General features: G+C 35.5%; 1 protein-coding gene across 5 annotated transcripts in view; it reads right to left on the bottom strand.

Moving 5' to 3' along the window:
- The window catches only part of SSBP2 (single stranded DNA binding protein 2), a 300,702-nt gene that overhangs the window by 217,694 nt on the left and 59,106 nt on the right, over positions 1 to 23,902 (bottom strand). For all 5 annotated transcript variants that reach the window (XM_024119897.1, XM_024119912.3, XM_055086646.1 and 2 more), the window contains exon 2: positions 6,555 to 6,627. In XM_024119897.1, coding sequence (XP_023975665.1) covers positions 6,555 to 6,627 — 73 coding nt within the window. The remainder of the gene's footprint in view (positions 1 to 6,554; positions 6,628 to 23,902) is intronic.

The following is a 23,902-nucleotide window of genomic DNA, read 5'->3' on the forward strand; positions in this document are numbered from 1 at the left end:
CTGGAAACAATCTAAATGTCCATCATTAGGGGGCTGGTGAAATATATTATGGCACATTTCATAGAATGAAATACCCTACAACCACAAATAGAGAATTATAAATTTAATGAACCAATATAAAACAACTGAAGTCGAACAAGTGAAACAAAAATCAAAGCACAGAACAGAGTGTATAATAAAAAAACATTTGTGATACATACACATACAAACATATATACATACACACACACACACACACACACACACACACACACACACACACACACACACACACATTTACTTATCATCTCATCATCATTTGCTTCCAGCAAGGTATACTGGTCAGTTACCTATTATCTCTCAGCCCCAAACCCACCCCTCCTATACTCCATTCTACACTTGGTGCTTGGATTCTGAAAATTACATTTCCTAGCCTCCTTGCCAGCCAGTTTCCTGTTAAGTTCTGCTATCAGGAGACACTAGTAGGAGATCAAAAGGCAGGAGGAAGAAGAGAAGCTTCCTGCCCCTGGCTCCAAAAGAGTAGTTGCTGGTTGCAGCAGGAGCAACAAAGCCAAGGTGGGGCAATTCTGGATGTCAACAGCACCTTTTTTGGGGAGTTCCAGCCTCGTCAATGTGGGACCACTTTAGACGGTCAACAGCATCTCCGACAGCACAGCAGTTCATGTGAAGCTCATGGGATACAAACTTTACAGAGTATTCCTAAATCCTTTCATACTTTTTGAAAACCAATACTAAAAAAATTAATACCCTGAAAGGATAAAGCTAGTTCCTGTGTTAAGAAAAGAATGCATACCTATGCATACATTTGTTGCTAGACAAAATCCTGAGACTTCGAATTTAGATATAATCCACTGTTTCTACTAATTTTCTAAAACCTTCCATGTATAGAAGTATCGGTGCATCCATACAACTAAACTAAATGTAAAAAAAAGTAAAAATTTTTACATTCTAATTTAAAAAATTAAAGCTGATAGATGTATAACAGGAAGAAAAATCTGACTGTACTTTGAAGCAGATATGATCCAAAACTGCGCTGTTCAACGTGGTACTCATTAACCACATGTGGCTCTTTACATTTAAAATTAATTGAATATTCCTCAATTGCTCTAGCCACTTTTCAAGGGCTCAGTAGTCACATGTGACTAGTGGAGAACTTACTATACAGCAGAGATTAGAGATCATTTCCAAAATCATGGAAAGTTTTATTGAATAGTCCTGCTCTGCTTTAGAAGGAAGGTAGAAGTCCTCTTAAAAAGGAATACTCTTTATTGGGAAAACTCCTTGATGCATATGAAGGAAACAGGAAAGTTAAGGCAAAGAAAAGGTATCAGCCATAAGGAGGAGAAGCAGCAGGGCTGTAATACTTAGTGAGAGCAAGAAATCACAGCAAGAGAACCATACTGTCCTCCCTCCCCCTAGTAAGCCCCAGAGATGTTAGAGAGGACTTGAGACAACCTATTATATTAGGGATTAGAACTGGAGCCATTTTGCTAGAAAAGGTAACCCCAGGAGGTAGGACGATTGTGGGCCATCCAGGTGACAGATACTTGGAGCACACACGTGCACGTAGGATATATATTTATGCTTATACTCTAAAGAAATAAACTACACAAGATAGAAAAGAGGGGAATTCCTGGACAGTCCAGTGGTTAGGACTCAGGGCTTTCACTGCCAGGGCCCAGGTCCAATCCCTGGTCAGGGATCTAAGATCCCATAGCAAAAAATAAAAAAGAAAAGAATCAGTCAAGTATTAAAATAACACCTTTGAGCACTTACCACATGCCAGGCCCTTCAAATCACTTTACATGTACTAACTCATTTAAACCTCAGCACCACTTTAAAGTAATATTATGATTTTCTTTTTATAATTAAGAAAACTGAATAAGTAAATATAATGTAGAACACAATTCAAATCCAGCAGTGTGGCCCTAAAGTGATTGCTCTTACCCACTACACTATGTTGCCTCCAAATTAAAGTTCAAGAAACAGGTAAGGTAAGGAAATTATTATTATTATTTTCTCTCTTCATATAGGTGAAAAAATAAACAGAACAGAATTTTGGAGTCTATGGAGTTCAATTATTTAGCATTCCTAATAAAATCTGAAGAAACAATCCATTAGATATTTTTAAGCTTCTATTTCTGGCTAACTTATTGGCTAATTTATGGCAAATAAGGGCTAGTAAAACAGTATAAACAATGTAAGATTTTTAAGAAGAGAAAAAAAACCTAGATCTCTGCAACAGCACTCTAATTCTTAATTTTATTTGCTACAGACACCAAGCCTTATTCTGAGGCATGAATACCATACAAAATTTCAGGAACAAGCAGGAATTATCTTTGCATAATGAAGTAATATAACGCAGGAAAAGAATCATTTTTAAAGAACCCAAAATAGCAAAAATTGATATAGAATTGTAAAGATGTCTTAGCATTCTGTTTATAATTATTGAATACTGAAGGATAATAAAATATAAAGCAGAGGAGGGCTCTGTATTGAGAATATTTCTAAAGAATATTCCATTTTGTCCTCTTGGTGGTAAGAAAATGAAAAGTCATACAAACTACATTTAGGATTCAGGTAGTGGTTTAGGATCTATGATGAATCAGAGATAACAATGAGCTTTAACACAGCCTGGCTAGAGAAATGTTTTAATTTCTACTGTTATCCCAATGTTATCTCTTTTAACTAAGAAAAAAATAGCTGAGCTAATAGTGCCCTACTATTCTGACTGATAACAAAAGCTATCAGAAACAGTCCAATTTCTGACAGGCTAGGCCAAGGGCACTATAAGAAAGGCTAAGCCCAAGTGAGAGATTAGGCTGCTGAGATACACATCTTACTTGTTCAGATGATGCCTGGAGTTCCAACTTGACCTTCTCACAACTTCATCCAGAAAGCAAACCCATATAAATGAAAGAGGTGCCCCAGTACAGTAAATCCTGGCTCACAAGGGCTCATTAACATCATAGTCATCCATATCCTCATTCATCCTGAGGGAGAATGCCGAAATTGGAAGAAGCATTCTGCTTTGCCTTGAACCAGGGTGAGAACATCGAATACTTGAGTAATTGGTGCCACTTCAGTCATTTCCTTTTTATCACAAATACCCAACCCAAATAAATAGGTCCCCCTGATTTTTAAGTTCCTTGTGTAACAGTTCTGAATTAGGTAAAAATCTGGGTATAGAGTAATAATTTAGATAAGATGGTCCTTCACTACTCAAATGACTTAAGAAGTCATTCTACAATGAGCAGCCTTAAATTTTCCAGATGATCCAAGTGAAAGGAAGAGAGAAAGCAATGCTAAATAGGGTACAAAGCTCTAAAAGATTACATTCTCCTTTCTTTGTTGTCCATAGTTAAAGAGGATAGGTACTGCCATTCACATAGACACTGCAGTACAAACCTAACGATGCTATTCTTTTACTTAAAAGAATAAAAGTTCTCTTTTGCCGAGAAGATAAGTCCAAGCTTCTTGGCAGAATATGCAAAGGCTTTCAGGTAAGAATGCACTATCAGCACAGAGAGGTGGAGCCCTGAGAAAGCTTTCCTAGAAAAAAGTTACTTCTAAGCTAGCCAAGGGGAGAAGGGGAGGAGATTTTAGGCATTGAATAGCACCGAGTAATGCCCAGATGAGAGAAGTCTTCTGGTATGTATAGGCGAACACAAGCAGCTGGTATTATGGAAACTTAAAATATGAGGGAGGACAATATAGCAAGCTATTGAAATTTAACCAATTGAAATTACAGTCAACCCTCTCTATCTGTAGGTTCCACATCCACAGATTCAACCAACCACGGAGAGAAAATATTTGGAAAAAAATTCCAGAAAGTTCCAAAAAGCCAAACTTGAAATTGCTTCCTACGGGCAACTATTTACATATCATTTACATTGTACTTACATCTATTACATAGCATTTGCACTGTTAAGTATTAGAAGTAACCTAGAGACGATTTAAAATACATGGGAAGATAAGTGTAGGCAATGTGCAAACACTGTGCTATTTTACATAAGGGACCTGATCTCTGTGGATTCTGGCATCCACAGCAGTGGGGTAGGGGTGGGGAGGTCCTAGAACCAATACCCAGTGGATACGGAGGGACGACTGTATCTAGAACTCTAGGGTATACTCAGCAATGGCCGATTACAAATCTACCTCCAGACTTCCATTTTAAAATCAAGGTAATTTTGTATTTTATCTTCTATTATTTTTATTTTTAAATAACTATACAAATATATATACATATATATTTCTTGTTTTAAAAAATCCTACAAGTAAGGATAAAATTCCCCTTTGATTCCTTTAACATCCCCACTCCCACCAACAACTAGTCTGGAATGTATATTCTTTCAGACCTTTACTATACTTCACATTCATAAGTATGTACCCACAAAAATATATACGATTGCTTTATGTTCAACGATTTCCATGTAACTATTCTGGGAATCACATACACCCATCTCCAAAGTCCAGTAATATTGTGTCTTCCTGGTGACAATAGTTTATTTTCAGCTTAACTGATTCCTCTTGTGAAACTGAACCAGATTAATAATTCAGAGATATCCTCAGCTTTGTATTCCAAATGCAGCCGGAGAAAATAAAATCATGGTAAATACTTGTTTAAAAATGTGTAAATCTCTTCTGGAATTATAATTTTATTTTTACCAAGTAGCTCTAGAAAAGTTGTATATCCATTGTTTATTGAGTCAGAAGCATATCAGCACAGTATCTAGTTATCTGTTCAATCCACATAACTTATTTGAGTCCTAGTACCTGAACTTCCTTAAATAAGTTAGCAACGTTTTTCTTTTTTGATGAAGTGATTACTAGTGTTGCTAAGAAAAAATAGTCTTGGGAACCCCCGAGGTTCCCGAGGACTCAGAAAATTGAGCCAATCCAAAATGGCCCTTGATTTAAGGAAAGTGACCAGTAAATTCTTTTTTATCGAGTTTCATCAAGTTTTCAAATGCATTAAAATAAAACTTGAAAATCTCCATCAGTAGCTTTAGTTTCTTTTAAATATAAGTTGGCAGTGATTAAGAATATAATTATTAAAAGCATCCTCTTTGCAATCTCAGTCACTTTATAATATCAAACAGTGAATGTGACTCAGAAAGGTTAAATACCAAAGTCTTCTAATTAATTATTTAATGAGATATGGATATGTTAAACTTCTGTTTTGATTTAAATAAACTTTGAAATCACATTTTTATTACATTGCATATATTCCTTCTATAGTAAAACAATTGAATTCTTAAGTTCTGAGCATACCTCTCAATTTTCTTACTTGAAAACAGGCCCTAACAGTTCACATATATTAATTAATTAGATAAAAGATTGGGGAGCTACGTGTGTTTACTTGTGTGCTTGTTGGAGGATAGTGAATCTCAAGAAGGCTGTACCTCAGGCAGGGCACTTTGGTCAAGGGGTTGCCCGTCATATCCCTGATCTGGAAGGGGCAAACTAGTGAGATCACTAGAAACAAAGTAATTTTGATCAGCACTGTCCCACAGAAACATAAACATATGCCACAAATGAGAGCCATAGATGTAATTTAAAATTTTCTAGTAATTACATTTAAAAAAGAAAAAATAATGTTAGTAATTTTATTTTGTCTAATATATCCAAAATATTATCATTTCAATGTGATCAAAATTTTTAAATTATTGATATTTTATATTCTTTTGTTCACACCAAGTGTTCAAAACCAAGTGTGTACCTTCATACTTACAGCACTTCTCAATTGCATAAGTCATATTTCAAGTGCTCAAAAAGTCATATCTGGCCAGCGGCTACCATACTGGACAGCAGAGATATAGAGGGGAAACCAGGGTCTTTGGAATTAACATGGACCTAAGGTTTGAATTCTAGTTCCACAACTTACTAAGCTATGTGACCATAAGCTAGTAATATAAACTCCCTGAGCCCTGTAGTTCTTACCAGTAAATCAGGAATAATACCATATGCCTTGCAAATTTCTTATAAGAACTATAGATAATATAATATTATAATTATAGATAATATGCCTGGCATATATATAACTCAATAAAATCCTACTCATCCTCATAATTATATAAATTAGAGAAGGAAAAAGTAACATTGTATGAGAGCTCAAAGTTTAAAATATTGTGACGGAGAAAAACAGAAAGAGAAACAAGAACTTGAAGATTATCAAAATGTTTTCTAACTGAAGTTTCAGTCATCAATCCACTATTATCCACACAAAATAAAAACAAAAACCATATTTTCCAAAATTGTGAATAATGCCAAAATAAGATATTGCTAAAACTAGAGATATGATGGTGTTTAAAGGTTCTATTTCTACAGGGAAAAAATGGCTGTAAAGTTGAGTAGGAGGTTATTTGCATGGACATGGAATTTTGGGATACTAAAAATGCTTACAATCTACAAAGAGTATATTATGCATTCTGATAACTGAGCATTCATTATATAATACATAATGATATTTTTTTCAAATAATTGTTACAGTATATTTTTCATTCACTTATATAGGATATCAAAATACAATGCAGAAAATATACAAAACATACCTCTGATAAAAATGTCTGGGCCGATTTCTGAGCTCCTACATGGAGCAGATATTCATATACGTAGAGTGCTAACCTGTAAAATGAATAAAATATTTATTGAGAAGAGGTATATTTAAAATTCATTCTTTAAATAATGCACACACCTTTTCATTACAGAAATATTTTTCACACTAACACTGACAGAAAATCAACTCTTCCAACATCTTTTCAATGGGAGTTTATACACATATGTTCAGAAAGAACTTTAATTAAAATAGGACGCAAAAGAATAAGACACATAATATCTTTTCTTGGCAAGAAACACCTAAATATGGATTTCTGTCTTGGATCATCTAACTTATCAAGCCCTCAATTCCCTTTGTTATACCTAATATGAATTACTAACTTAAAACCAAACATTAATAATTCCCATAACCTACTTGAAGGTCTAATTATTAGTAAAACAAATGAATTAAGTTATTGGACCTTTACAACAACACTATATACTTCCATCTTTCTGGTGAATGTTAACATAAACTCCAGCTATTTACATATCCGTATGCCAAAATGGGTGTTGAATGTCCATTTTTTAAAAAAATAAATTTATTTATTTAATTTATTTATTTTTGGCTGCGTTGGGTCTTCGTTGCTGTGCACGGGCTTTCTCTAGTTGCGGTGAGCAGGGGCTACTCTTCACTGCGGTGGCTACTCTTGCTGCAGAGCACGTGCTCCAGAGCGCAGGCTCTAGAGCGCAGGCTCAGCAGTTGTGGCGCACGGGCTTAGCTGCTCCGCGGCATGTGGGATCTTCCAGTACCAGGGATCGAACCCGTGTCCCCTGCATTGGTAGGCAGATTCCTAACCACTGCGCCACGAGGGAAGCCCAAATGTCCATTTTAATATATTTGTTCAGGCACTCTCTCCTTTTTCGTTAGTTTAGATTGTTAAACCAATAATATTTTAGTTTAAAAGAAATTCAAATTAACAGCAAATCACAGCATTAAGTAAACTTTAAAGATACCAGATTATATTAAGTATTTGGGTGCTTACAGTTTAAAGGTTAACACGGAAGTAAATATAAATTTATCACTCAAATATAGAATATTAAGTATGCACTATACATTTATACTACTCTCATTATCTTGTGGATTCAGAACTTTAAGCTACACCATGTGGCTCAATTTTAGTTAAGCTGTTAACAAAATATTATTCATAAACCCAAATTAGTCTGAGGCAGTATTTTTAATGATATCTTGGACTGATGCCCAGATATAGCTCACAACAGTACAGTTTCTGCTACCCTGTATTTACCAATATTGAGCCAGGTTTACAGTAAACAAAACAATGTAACAATAACCACAGTTCTGTAGAGCTACTCCATTTCTCTTGCCAAGTGAATTTATGATTGTTAAAGACTGATGGGATTTGCAAAAATGAATATTTTCCCCATTTTCATGAAAACATAACATGTATTTGTCATGAAAAGGGAAAGCCTGTATATAATCACTTGCTCTGTCCATTTAATTCTTTCTCCATTCCAAAGCTGCCAAACTCTTAAGATGAGAATTATTCTGTAGTTACTAAGCACCATGAGCAGACATCTGTTAAAGTTACTCATAGATGAAAAGTATGTTGTTGATAGTGAGTATACGAATATAATTTAGAAACATCTCCTATTCTCTTCAAGTTGAATGCCACTTCTGGATCAGTGCTTCTCAACTCTTTTTCTACCCTAACACAGGTAGTATGTCACATCCCTGTGTGATGCTCCCTGAGGAAGGTTCATACCCCAAAGTATGTCATATGGGATATGGGAATTGAAATGTTCAATTGGAGTCAATGTCATTTGGAGTCTAATTACACAGAAAAAAATTAATAATCATGCAGTAAGAGTTGTTTGCAGAAAGTAGACACAGACTTTTTTTTTTAACACTGATTAATGAAAAAGCATATCAATGATTCATGGATCATATGCCTTTAAATTATCTTCATTTCATTCTAAATTTCAAATAGATACCAATGAATGAGTTAACAAAATCATGACCAGGAATTCTAGAGAGGAATGCAAAGCCAGAATGCAAAATATATCTGAAACAGCTCAAGACCTTTTGTACTCCCTGGTTACTGCAGGCTCTTAAGCTTTAAAAGTAAGAGCAAAGGTAGAGGTTAAAATGGGAAGAGAACTGAGAATAGCCAAAGCCAGAGCCCACCTGGCACTGCCCTCAACACAGTAATTACATATCACCTACACATGTGTTGCACACTCAACTCACTGTCCCTCAGTTACACACATATACACTCATGGGTGCCATCGAAGGCAGAATGGAAAAGTCAACCACCACTGACAAAACGTCACAATTCAAATTCTATCAATCTCCAATTCTTATAGGGTCAAATCTATTGATATTTCAAGTAGACTTCATAGATTCAAAATCTCTAATAAATTTGGATGTTGACCAGTCTACAGTTTAACTTTTTAACCTATTTACAAAAGGAAAGGGGGAAATCCCACTCACTTTATTTTGCACATGATTCTAACAAAAGTGGACTTTTTTGTTAATTACAAAATATATAATTAGAAGGGAATTAAAGATATATAAAAATGAAAAGAACACAGAAAGATGTTAAACCTCTGACTACCCCCCCACCGAAAAACCCCAAATAAAATTAAAAAGCAATAATGAACTGAGAAAATAGGATATACAATCAATAGGATAACAAAAGGCTAATATGCTTAATATATAAACAGCTCATATAATATGTCCTGCCAGAATAAGAAGACCTTAATTTTTAAATAATGAGCAAGGATGGACGTTAAAGGTCAAATAAGAAGAATGGCTACCTATGGCCAGTAAATAATCCTAAGGAAAAATACTCAACCTCCCAGCCATAAACAATATTTTTAAATTTCACCAAAAAATGTACCAAAGACTCTAAAAACATTAAAGCATTCGGTGCCTAAAGGGTAATATATGGACGTGTAAATGGTACAGCTTTTCAAGAAAATAACATGCTGAGGTGAAAAGGTAAGTGAGTGAGTAAACAACACAAGTGTAGAAAAGCTTGTACAGTACGCTCCCATGTATATGACACATGTATTCTTCCAGAGGTAATTAATATACATACAGGCACAGGAGCAACAAGCGTCACTCCCCAGGCTTCCCCCTCTGGTGGAAACGTATGTATCCAAACAGTATCTTTTATTGAAGGGGTTTTTTCCCTAGGGAGTGGGAGCCTAGGATACGAGGCAGACTTTTTTACTCCATAAACTTTCTTCTGTTTGATTATTTCCCCGTACTTCTTCTATTACCTATTTTAAAAGAAATAAACAAGTAAATAGGAAAAAAATAATAAACGTTTTGTGACCTTTTACCCAGTAATTTCTATTCTAAAATACTATTTTAAAGAATTAATCAGAAATCCAAACAATTTATAATGAAGCTCGTGGCAAAATTATAGCAGTGAAAAAGTGGCAACCTAAGTATCTGATAAAAGGGGAATAGTTAGATTGTGATATATGCAGGTGATGGGAAAATATATTTTTGAAGATGTTTAATGAAGAAATGTTCATTGTTAAAAGTGTGAGCATATATACACAGAAATATACATACTGCATTGAGAAAAAGAGTAGAAGGAAATATGAGTTATAGCTACTGGTAGAAATATTAATAATAGTAAGAAGCAACAGATGAAGTCCAACTAGTATGGATGTAGCAGAAAAACTAAATAAAGCATAAAACCCGTATGGTCTAATCAGAGTAAGAGCTAACATCCCCATGCCTCCTTCAGAAGGCCTGAGGACAACCCTTGTTATAGCACTGTCCTCTAATTAACAGTCATAATGGTAGCTTTGTGTCTCCAGTAAAAGATTAAACTTTGTGCCACTCATACTATACAAAAATCTAAGATATCTGGCTAGATAAAAATATTAAACACTTTTTCCCAGTTTGTTGTCTGACAATTTTGGTCAGGTTTTTTGGGGGTGGGGAAGAACAGGGAAGGGGGGACACATTCAGATACTTTTGATTAAACTTTAACGATAGAAATAACTAATATGAAAGTAAAAATGCTAACCTTATAGATAACGGGCAGAAGCAATAACAAACATCACAGATAATTTTAAAATGTGGAAAACATTAAACATCATTGGGAATCAAACAAATATACATTAAAGCAACAATGGGATTTAAATTCTCACTTAAATACATAATATGTAAGAAAATGTATATTCAAATACTGCTGATGGCAATAAACTAGTATAGCTCTTTTCAAAACCAATTTGGCAGTAAGTATACGTCCAAAGCTTGCTAAGAAAAGTTCACACACTTTGACCCAATAATTCCATTACTGGGAGTCTAGCCTAAAGAAATCATCCTAAATGTAGAAAAGCTTAATGCACAAAAATTTTTAACCAAAGAACATGTAGAACAATCAAAATATAAATAAAATGAAAAATGGCTGGATTTATAGTAAAATATTTTGCATTAATTTCATGTTTGAAAATATAACTCAGAATTTAGATATATTCATTCAACAAGCACCTAAGAGACTTCCCTCTGCTTAATTCTTGAACTTTAAAATGTGAGAAAATGTCATAACCATACCACCAAATAAAATTATTTCAAATTTACCTTGTGAAAATTACAAAATCTAACAAAGAAACAAATTTTTACCATTCACATGAACAAAATCTGTTACATGCTTGCCAAGAGGTATCATCTAACAGTACTAAGACAGTTAAGTATTTAACAGCACATCTACAACACATAATGTCATTTGGAGTCTAATTGCAGCAAATTCTCAACTACACTTGTAAATAAGGACTTCACAGTCTGGAAAAGGGGTAAAGAATTTACTTCACTCTATAATCTAGCTATCTAATTTGAGATTAAATCTCTTGCTCTGAAGGAAATGGCAGAAAATAAGGAACTATGGATAACATATAAAAAAGGTTTTAAAGACAGTATTGTTAATTTGCAAAAAAGTTCTCCAAGCTACACATAAATAAAAGGTGAATACTACCCATAGTTCAGAGCGAATTCCTAGCTCTCTCTACATACACATATATGTACATATGTCAATATCTATGCATGTGTGTATAATACATCTATGTAAACAAATCATTATTTCACAAAAGTCAGTCAATAAAAATGACCTAATGTGTTTAATCTGAATTTATAGAACAGTTAAAATGGATATGACTGTTTACATCATAGAAAGAATTTTTTTAATCTTGTGAACAGGATTCATTAAAAGTTTTCTTTATATTATACATGCTAGTTATAATAACACAATTTAATGTTCATAAAACTTTTCAGGAATGTGTGCCACTTGTGGATAACATTTAATCATGCCTCACAATATATTCCTATGAGGCAGAGTTATGAACTATGTATAAACATCATTAGGTAAGTACTCATACAATGAAAAGTCCAACTACCAATAAACAGCTATGTCTGTCAGCCTGGCCATGATATCCTATATCTACTTTTCACACATTTACCTATTAAATAACCTGTCTTTGGCATGCCATTCTTTTGATATTCCAAAAAGATGCAGTGTTGAAACTGAAAAGCAAGAGAAAGTAGCCATTCAATATGAGAAAACATACATCCATCCCAAACTTCAGTGATGAAAATTGATTTCGCCATCTTTTTACATTTAGCAAGGAAAAAGGAAAAAAAAAGATTCAAACATAAAGCCTTCAAATTAATGAATCCCCACCTGTAGTTTTAAAATTCTTTTGGTTGATTCACTATATGTGCAAAGGTAGAGGGAAGACACAGTAGGAGAATTAACTTCAAAAAACTGCTGTTCCTAATTTCTCTTGAAATTAAACTACTATAACACATTTTGTCTTGTTTATCTCTGTATCTCCAGCACCTAAACTAGTGAGTACCCAATAAATATTTTTTAATAAAGGAATGACTCTCTTAAACCAGGCATAAGGCACTTACAGAATCCTTTGGTTTCCTCTAGTCAAGGCATTCAAAGGGGAAGTGTAAGGAATCTCCTCAGGTACCTACTTTAGCATTGACCTCCTCGTAGTATCCTTAAGCTTCAGCCTCTCAATAAAATACTATCGTTTAACAACATGAATGTTACTAAAACAATTCGTTCACACTGATTCCTATCTCTATATACAAAGGGTAATTTTTTTAAAGAAATAAATTAATCCATTTAGTTGTGGGTGGTAGATATCTGTTGTTTTGTTATTTTTAATAAAACAAATCCTCAAAAGACAATAACCTCTCTCTCGCCTATATCCTTAAAGGAAATAAACAATAAAAAGATTGTAGAGGGCTAGAGGAGGGCTATTTTATAAAGAGTGGTCTAGCTGTTACATTTAGCACTGGTGAGTAGTATGTGCTGCAAAATGCTACATCCAAAATCCACTCCCCATCTTTTGTCCTTAAATCCCAATGTCATTAACTCGAGAAGCTGCAGACATAGAGAACTTAGAACAGATTAAGTTCTCCTAACGGACAGTAAAAAGTCATGTGGGATCTAGATTCCTACCCACTGCTATATTTAAAATGGATAACCAACAAGGACCTACTGTATAGCACAGGAAACTCTGCTCAACATTATGTAACAACCTAATCAGGAAAAGAATTTGAAAAAGAATAGACACATGTGTATGAATAACTGAGTCACTTTGTTGTACACCTGAAACTAACACAACATTGTTAATCTACTATACTCCAATATAAAATAAAAAGTTTTTAAACAGTCATGTTGGATTTAGAAAAAAGAACTTTTTCTTCATCCATTGTATAATTCCATTGTTGACTAATGACACGTATCAGTATCCACATGTGTCTCCTAAGTGATAAAATGCCAAGAGTTAGCTGGATAGCAGCTAGCTAACAAGTAGCAAGGAGCATTTGGCAGCCACCGAGACTGCTCATGAGATTGTAAGGAGTTTAGCAATGAAACTAGATCAGCCTGATCAGATTTTCAACAGAGCTTACAACCTGGTGCTAAGGAGGTGTGAAAAATTAGAAATCTGTTTCTAACATTGTCTTTTTAAAGTTCTTCATCATTAACAGTGAAGCTAAAAAACAGATTTAGCATGTCAAAAACTGTATCTATGCAACCACCCAATAATATTAATATCCAGCCTTTGTTTCAAATTCACTTAGTCTATTTTTTATACTCTCAATATCAGTTTTAGAGAATAGATACAGGATATACATAAAGATATTGAAGATACTAAACAGAATTAAATGTTCTGGTGCAGAGATAATTGCATCAGTTAAGACTGACAGGGAAAGGAGTGAAAGATTTAACAATTATTAAATGGGTAGCTGGGCATAAAAAATATTACATTGCCGATGTGTCACTGATGTCATAAATGATAGACAAGTAATGCTTGGGAGTATGGATTTGGAATTAAATGATTTGGTGTACTTAGAAATAAAAACACTTCCCTTGTGCAGACAGGCAAATTCATGATTAAAATGACTATCAATAGAGAAAATAAAAAGGCTAAGATATAAAAATAAGAATTAATTTAAAACTAATCAAGAGTTTATAGAAATATGGTTATTTGTAAAATTTAGTAAAAATTTCCATCCATTTTTAAAAATAATTGTTCTTGCTATAATCTCCCATTTGTTTTTTTTCATAAATTTATTTATTTATATGTATTTAATTTTGGCTGCGTTGGGTCTTCGTTGCTGGTCGCGGGCTTTCTCTAGTTGCGGCGAGCGGGGGCTACTCTTCGTTGTGGTGCACGGGCTTCTCACTGCGGTGGCTTCTCTTGTTGCAGAGCACGGGCTCTAGGCGCACGGACTTCAGTAGTTGTGGCGCACGGACTTAGTTGCTCCAGGGCATGTGGGATCTTCCCAGACCAGGGGTCGAACCCGTGTCCCCTGCATTGGCAGGCATATTCTTAACCACTGCACCACCAGGGAAGTACTCCATCCACTCTTAGAGCTAAGCTATATACATTGGAAATACAGTACTGGGTATATTTGATAATAGCACTTAGTCCATTTCAATCCAGCTTGAAGATTATACATTATACCCATGCTCCCACCTGCCCATGGAATCTTGATATATATTGTCTGATACACATAGTTCTGTTTGTGTCATCCTTATAGAGAGCAGATTTTCTTTTATATCCACCCAGAATACTAGTAGCTTCCTAACACTTGCTGACTAACCTTGGGAGTCATCCCATACTCAATTTCAATGTATTAACATCAAAATTAACACCAGACACCAGACTTCCACTTATGCCATGGAGGAGTAAGTGGGACTGAACTTGCCCTCTTGCTGCAGACAACCAGAAAACTGGATATATGAAACAACTGGTTTTAGATACTGGACAACAGGCAGTGCAGGCCTGTAAAACTTGAGAAAAGAGGAACATACAAGATTTGAGTCCTATCATAACCCTAGTTTTCTGCCTGAAGGCACATTCCAGAACAAAGTGCAAGGAGGGAACAAATCCAAATACAGCACAGTGGTCTCAAGTTGAAGAGATCAAGAGATTAAACTGGGGAGGACTGAGGCAGCTGGAATTTGTGGGCAGAGTATCAGACAGGAGGGGGCTACACAGCAAAACAACTCCAACAATCTGCATAGGAATCCCTTTGCTCATGTATAGGGTGGAACTCCACCAAGCCAGGCAAAGAACTGTTGCTCACAGAGGGCTGGGAAACCGCTAACTACTCACAAGAGAAACTTCAAGAACACTACTCACAATGAACACCAACAGCATTCAGTAGAGACCCACGGGCCACACTTCGGAGGCAGGACTAAACTAGTCCTAAAGTAAAAGTAGACTTACCCTAACCATAGTGTCTAATTTTAACAACCCAAATAAGCTTTTAACAACATGCAGTGTAGCCAGATTAATTTGGCTAGGAAGTAGCTTTAAGTAAAGATAAATATTATTAAAAAAGTGATACCAAGTATCAAGTCAGAGATATTAAAGTAACTTTCAAGTTGGTGAATGGCATGGCCACTGGGGGAAAAGGGGAATATGGGAAATCTCCGTACCTTCTGCTCAATTTTGCTATGAACCTAAAACTGCTCTTTTTAAAATAAGTATTTTTCAAAGCATTTACAATGGGTAATGGGGCTTCTTACTTCCCTCTCTCTACTGTTCTGTGTTTTGCATATTTCTATAATCAAGAAAAAATTATTTAAAACTTAGTCATCAGTTCATATCTCCTTCCCCAAGCTAATTTTAAATTATTATCTATGTGTAACATTTTCCTCAAGTACAAATGAACAGTTTACTCTAATAATAAGTTAATAACCAAGAAAATATCATATTTATAAATAATATAAATTACATATCCCAAGAAATTAAGATGAGTGGAAAACATTTAAAAGCAGTCTAATGTTTTTCCTCTTGCTACTAAGCACTGAAAATAACTTACTCAGAATTTCTTCCAGGCTTTACGATTTTTTTTTCTTTTTCACCTCATGCAGAAGTTTATTGTAGAACTGAAAATAAATTGCATCATTTAAAATCTCTCTCTTCTACTTATTTACAAAACAGAAACAGACTCACAGACTTTGAAAGCAAACTTATGGTTACCAAAAGGGGAAACGTGGTGGGGAGGAATAAATTAGGAGTTTGGTATTAACATATACACACTACTATATACAAAATAGATAATCAACAAGGACCTACTGTAGAGCACAGGGAACTCTGCTCAGTACTCTGTAATAGCCTATATGGGAGAAGAATGTGAAAAAGAATGGATATATGTATATGTTTAACTGAATCACTTTGCTGTATACCTGAAACTAACACAACATTGTAAATCAATTACACTCCAATGTAAAATAAAATATAAATTAAAAAAAAAAACCTCTCTCTCCTTATTTCTGTCTTTGAAAGAGTGCACATAGCAGAAGCTATATGTATAGGCAGCACCTCCTCACCATAAGTCATCATTTCTCTGGTGCCCAGCAGGTCACATGCCAGGTGGTTGCAACTCACGCCACAGAACCAAGTCTAAGATCAGCAGTTCAGGATCTACCTTCCTTTCTGAGGCTCTTGAAACTTGGGATCACAGACGTGAACACTTCATTCTGACCGGGTTTTAGTAACCTGTATCCCCCACAAGTTTAGGGAACTGTAAATCCTCCAATATCCTTCTATTCCCTGCTTCATGAACATTAATAGTCTCCTCACTAAAAGTCTGAGGCTCCCTGATGTGGACTGAAGTCACTATAGCTTACTTCTCTACCCTCAGGTTTCCATGTGATGGGGACTTCTAAGGAGTCCATGAATAGAAACGAGAAGAACTTGATCTGACATTCTTATTTTTCTTAACTCTTCCTGTTAATTCTCTTTTCTAATCTTTGCACATGCTATTTTGGCATTTAGATCTATTCTGCTTTTTATCTGCTTTCCTTTAGCACTCACTTTACATTCCCTACTACTTCTTGCACCTTCTTTTTAAATGTTTCACCTTGTTCTAACTTCCTTAACCCCAGCCAAATCTGTATGATCATGTAGCTATAACATATTTGGTGATGCCTTTAGTTGGACCTACTTCATTATTGCCATGTTTAAAGTATCCACATTAATATGCACCATTCATTGAGGCTAGTGCTTGTAATTCATTTTCCACTTTCCCTAGAGGAATTCTGGAAGAGTTTTTCTCATAACAAATTCCAGCAATGTCTCTGATCTGTACTCCTTAGGGCACATGCAGAACAGGGAAGGAATGCTTCAGAAGAATTCACCCATAGACACAGGTCCCAGAACTCTTAATACCACAGAAGGAAGTGGGCAGGTGTTTGAAGGAAAAACCCAACTCAGGAAAGACACAGGATAATTCTTCTCTCTGATTTTCAGAGGGTATAAATGTATATTTTTAATCCCTATTTGAAGCTATTTTTAAAAAGCTCCATATAAAATAATTAGAACCACAGGGGTTTTGTCTAGGGCTTAATCCATTTCCTAGCATTAGTTCGAAATATTTAGACATTTACAGCATTTGCTCTTTCAGGCCATTTATTTATCTCTTTTTTTTTTTTTTTTTTTTTTTTTTGCGGTATATGGGCCTCTTACTGTTGTGGCCTCTCCCGTTGCGGAGCACAGGCCCCAGACGCGCAGGCTCAGCGGCCATGGCTCACGGGCCCAGCCGCTCCGCGGCATGTGGGATCTTCCCAGACCAGGGCACGAACCCGTGTCCCGTGTCCTGTGTCCCCTGCATCGGCAGGTGGACTCTCAACCACTGCGCCACCAGGGAAGCCCTATTTATCTCTTTATTAGACAACTCTTAAGCATCTAGTTTGTGTAAAGTATTGAGAACCAATGAAACATCATTAATTTAGGACCCACTAAGGCAGAATTTGTGGCAATACGGTCAAAGAATACATCTTTACACTAACAAAGAGTTTAACAAATTAGCAGCATAAAGAGAATTCTAAATATCTAATGTTAGAAAGAAAAACTACTTTCAAGCATCCTGAGAAACTTTACAAATAAACACTTAAGGCTCATCACCATCAACAGTTAGTAAGCTCCTACCATTGTTCTAGGTCTTAGACCAAAAAAAAAAAGAAAAAAAAAAAGAAGACACAAATTTTGCCCTCAAGTAATTTTCAGACTTGTTAATCGGAAGAAAAATATAATTAAAAATAAGATCAGTAACACAAAGTGGCATATGATTGGTGTACAGGCAACAAAACATCAAGAATTCAGAACAGGAAGAGACCACTGTAAGAGACTTGACAAAAGGGCTTTAACTGACAGAGGAAATTGTACTTAAGCTAGGTATTAAGGGAAATGGGATAAGCAGGAAGAAAGGACGATGTTTAAGGAAAGGATAATAGCATGAAAGAATTATCTAAATTATATACAACACTGTGGCCAAAATAAAATTCTCTATGTACCTAAAAGTAATAAAATGTTTCACAAAATATTCCATTATTGAGACAGACTTCTAGTATCTATATATTATTATATAGTATTTCTATGCAATAGAAATATTTTACTCTATTATATAGAATATGATAGAATAATAATAGGAAGTTATATGTATACTATTTGATAGCTTATAAAATGCATTTACATATGAAAGGAAACATTTAACTATTTAGTAACAGTTTATAGCAATGTTATTTTATTAAGAATTTCTCCATATAGTTCTCTTTTATTTTTTCAGATTTTTAAAAAATAAGCCTATTTATGTACATTTGTAATTGAGAAAAATGTTCATCTAGAAGGCATTCCCTATGGCTTTTCCTAATTAAAATTTAGGTTACCATGTAAAGCTTTAGAATACAGAAATTTATTCTGTATCCCAAAACATAAGTAAAAACCCACATTTTTTTAATATCAGAAAGTGGAATCTATATATCTATAAATTTAGATAAAGTTATTCTGATTCTTCAGTTATATTTGTATCTAAAAATAAATGTTTACAGTGTATCTCTACATAAGAAGTTAAAATAATCAATAGATAAAAGAGAAAAACAGACAAGAGGAGAAAATAGGATTAAATACAACATGAACCTCTACTAAATTAATCTCCAGATACTCAATTTCCAGTCAATTGCACTCAGAAGCATTTGGCATCCATGCGTGCCTAAAGCAATGAAAAGAGTGACCTAAGAGATCTTGACTTCCCTAAGTCCTGATACAAATAATCAAACTCCTTGATTTTAGATAAACAATCACAGCATAATCATCAAATTTGAAAATAAAAGGAGATAACTAATATATTTAGATTCCTGAATCAGTATCCCAAAAGAACAGGCACTCTGAAACACTGCACTAAATCTAGTAAGATTAACTTGACAAAAATAAATGTACAATCATGTGCTTGAATCAAAAATCTTGTATAGGATAGACAAATATAACAATAGCCTATATAAAAAGACAGGTTTTAGCTGACTGCAAGTTTAATATGAATTAATAGTATATTAGACCACCCTGCCAAGAGCTAATTTTACCTTAAATGCATTAACATAGAACTAAAAAAGGAGAGATAATAAGTCCTAGAAAGATGAGGGGGGAAAAAAAGACAAGTTGTGAGCAATGGTTGGAAGTATCAGTGATGCATAACCTGCAGAAAGTAAAGGCTCAAACACTTAATAGGTTGTCAGCTATTACAGGGATTGGTCTTATTTTACATGGCTAAAGAGGGTGGAAATAAAACCAATGGGTTAAAATGCTAAGAAGGCAAATTGTAATTCAACACCTCAGAGACCCTTTTTGTAACCATTAGAGCTATCCAAAAATCTTATAGGCTGAGAAAAGAACCATTTTGGGGTTGGGAAATGTGAGTGTCCAATCTCTGAAAGAGTAAAGGAACAGTACAGGTTGAAACTGGGGATACTGCAGGGGCTTTACTCATTGAACAGAAGTTTGGATCAGATGAACTTTAAAATACCTCTCAAATACAAGATTACATAATCCTATTATTACTAAAATATGGCCCAGAGCAATTGAGTGACTTCCAGATCAACAGAACTATTTGGTAAAAGAGCTGAGATTAGGATATATGACTCAAAGCTTAGTCTGCTTTATCTTGAAAAATACTGCAAAACAACATGATTTAATATCTTCCATGAAGAAATTATATTCCCAGGAAATATCACTCTGTGACCAAGTGAAAGATGGAGAAGTGGCAAGCTTACCTGTCAAAGTCAACATAAGGCAACTGTTAGTACAACCACCACTCCCACCACCCTGCTCCTCCACTCAAACATTAAGAAGATAAACTGTTTCTCCATGATATAAGTCTGTGTGGTTCCTATAGATCACATGGACCAATGTTCCAAGGTTTCCAAACCAAAAATGGAAGATAAAAGCATGCTATCTATACCTATGGGAAAAACCTGACCACACCAGTGAAAGATTAGTCAACTGACTCCATACAAGTTGGTTTGATGGGTAAAAAGCAGAGTTCCAGGGGCTTCCCTGGTGGCGCAGTGGTTGAGAGTCCGCCTGCCGATGCAGGGGACACGGGTTCGTGCCCCGGTCCTGGAGGATCCCACATGCCACGGAGCAGCTAGGCCCGTCCATGGCCGCTGAGCCTGCGCGTCCAGACCCTGTGCTCCGCAATGGGAGAGGCCACAACAGTGAGAGGCCCGTGTACCGCAAAAAAAAAAACAACAAAAAAAAAAACAGAGTTCCAATCAGTAAATGGAAAGAGGCATATCACAGTAAAAGTCTATCTAAAAGAATAAGCAACTTCTAAACACATTTACTCTTTCCAAATTCTCCCTGATGTTAGCAGAGAATTGCTACATCCTATATTAGTTTAAGCTTTTTAACCTAATCTACCCTATAATTAGAAACCATACTTTTTATTCCAAAACAGTTGAAGGGGATAAATTACACTAATATTGACAATTACAAAGCCAGTTAAATAGAAAATGTGTTATAATAGGTTCATGGTACTAAATCAGATTACTATGCCATTTCAGTGTTTCCTTGGCATGCCAAAATATAATTTATAAAACGTAAGTAAAATATTTTAGCAAAGGTCTGCCTTCCTTAATCGACTTCCCTAAATATCTGCAAAATTAAACGTGTTTAAAAGCAGAATAGTTTGCAGATCAGCACTGTCAGGTACACAATCTATTCCTCTATTTTTAACAGTTTCCTTATGATGAACCATAGTAACGTCCAGGAGAAATACCATGGAAGCTCTAAAACAGCAGATTAACTGAATTTACAGAGCTTTAATAAGCTCCTATTCTCCCCCCTCAATTACACACACACACACACACACACACACACACACACACACACACACACACACACACAATTTTAATCTCTTCTACAGTAGAGACTCTTAGTTGCCTGGTAGGTCTTTCCTCTGAGTAGTGAGAAACAAAATTATTAGCTGGACATATTCCTCCTCAGCTAAAAGATAATGTTCCCCTATTTCCCTTGAAGCTGGGTGTGTTCACTTGCCTGAAGTTTGGCCAAGGAGATAGAGATTTAAGTTGGAAGACTTACACTAAGGGGTATTATTCCACATTCCCTTATCCCGCATTCAGCCTATAATGGTTGGTGTGATGTTTCAGCCTCCATCTTGGACCATGAGAATGAGACCAGTCTAGGAATGCCAGATGCAATGGACTGAATGTTTGTGTTCCCTCAAAATTGATTTGTTAAAACCCTAGTCCCAGTGTGATGGTATTTAGAGGTGGGGCCTTTAGGAGGTAATTAGGTCATGAGGGTACAGTCTTCATAATGGCATTAGTGCCCTGACAGGAAGAGACCAGAGAGCTAGCTAGCTTTCTTTCCACCATGTAAGGACACAACAAGAAGTCAGCAGTCTACAACCTGGAAGAGCATCCTCCCTAGAAACACACCGTGCTGGCACTCTGATCTTGGACTTCCATCCTCCAGAACTGTGAAAAATAAATTTCTGTTCTTCATAAGCCACTCTGAATATGGTATTTTATTATAGCAGCCCAAGCTGACTAAAACACTAGAATAAAAAGGTAGAAGGGGTATAGATTCCTGACAACTTCATGGAACTGCCATTTCAGCCCTGGATTCTCAACCTTCAGATTTCTTTTATTTAAGAGGAAATAACTTTTAATCTTATTTGGGGTTTCCAATTATGTGCAACCTAATCAACTCCTAACTAGTATATGTGCTGCTAAGTCAGGCTTACTCTCCAGTCCCATAATATGACTTCCACACAACGCTACCTGAACCACTCGTGCTGCACTGTCAAAAGTGGTCACCATGCAATCCTTGTCTTAGTTTACTCCTTTAGTGTATTTGACTCTGGTGATAACTCCCTCAGACTTAAGACCTCAAATCACTCTTTACTCATTCTCCTCCATATCTTAAAACATTACTTTGCTTTTTCTTTTTCTTTTTTTTTTTTAAACTCTACAAAATATTTTATTGCTTGGATGTGCGAAATAAATTTCGGAGGCAGAAGAATAAATACTGGCTCTCAAATTTCTTTGCTAGTGATACACAGAATACAAAAGGAATAGTGACTGAATGTTTGTGTTCCCTCAAAATTGATTTGTTAAAACCCTAGTCCCAGTGTGATGGTATTTAGAGGTGGGGCCTTTAGGAGGTAATTAGGTCATGAGGGTACAGTCTTCATAATGGCATTAGTGCCCTGACAGGAAGAGACCAGAGAGCTAGCTAGCTTTCTTTCCACCATGTAAGGACACAACAAGAAGTCAGCAGTCTACAACCTGGAAGAGCATCCTCCCTAGAAACACACCGTGCTGGCACTCTGATCTTGGACTTCCATCCTCCAGAACTGTGAAAAATAAATTTCTGTTCTTCATAAGCCACTCTGAATATGGTATTTTATTATAGCAGCCCAAGCTGACTAAAACACTAGAATAAAAAGGTAGAAGGGGTATAGATTCCTGACAACTTCATGGAACTGCCATTTCAGCCCTGGATTCTCAACCTTCAGATTTCTTTTATTTAAGAGGAAATAACTTTTAATCTTATTTGGGGTTTCCAATTATGTGCAACCTAATCAACTCCTAACTAGTATATGTGCTGCTAAGTCAGGCTTACTCTCCAGTCCCATAATATGACTTCCACACAACGCTACCTGAACCACTCGTGCTGCACTGTCAAAAGTGGTCACCATGCAATCCTTGTCTTAGTTTACTCCTTTAGTGTATTTGACTCTGGTGATAACTCCCTCAGACTTAAGACCTCAAATCACTCTTTACTCATTCTCCTCCATATCTTAAAACATTACTTTGCTTTTTCTTTTTCTTTTTTTTTTTTAAACTCTACAAAATATTTTATTGCTTGGATGTGCGAAATAAATTTCGGAGGCAGAAGAATAAATACTGGCTCTCAAATTTCTTTGCTAGTGATACACAGAATACAAAAGGAATAGTTTGACAAGTTACAATCAGTTCAGTTTGGGATACATTGTTTGAGTATGAGTCTGAAACTCCAAGATGAGTCCTAGGTATAGAATTAAGTTGATTTTTTCCATACAAAATTATCTAGCACAATATATTGATTAATCAATATAATACCAATTTATAATAATGCCAAGTTCTCATTATATGTGGGTCATTTCTTGAGCACTCTGAACTGTTACATTGACATACAGTACTTGCCCACTCCCATGCCAATATTACACTAGTTTCTTTTTTTTTTAATACCTTTATTGGAGTATAACTGTTTTACAATGGTGTGTTAGTTTCTCCTTTACAACAAAGTGAATCAGTTATATATATACATATGGTTCCCATATCTCTTCCCTCTTGCGTCACCCTCCCTCCCACCCTCCCTATCTCACCCCTCTAGGTGGTCACAAAGCACAGAGGTGATCTCCCTGTGCTATGAGGCAGCTTCCCACTAGCTATCTAATTTACATTTGGTAGTGTATATATGTCCACGCCACTCTCTCACTTCGTCACAGCTT

This window comes from Physeter macrocephalus, chromosome 8, assembly GCF_002837175.3.
Source record: "Physeter macrocephalus isolate SW-GA chromosome 8, ASM283717v5, whole genome shotgun sequence".
In the NCBI taxonomy this organism is placed as follows: domain Eukaryota; kingdom Metazoa; phylum Chordata; class Mammalia; order Artiodactyla; family Physeteridae; genus Physeter; species Physeter macrocephalus.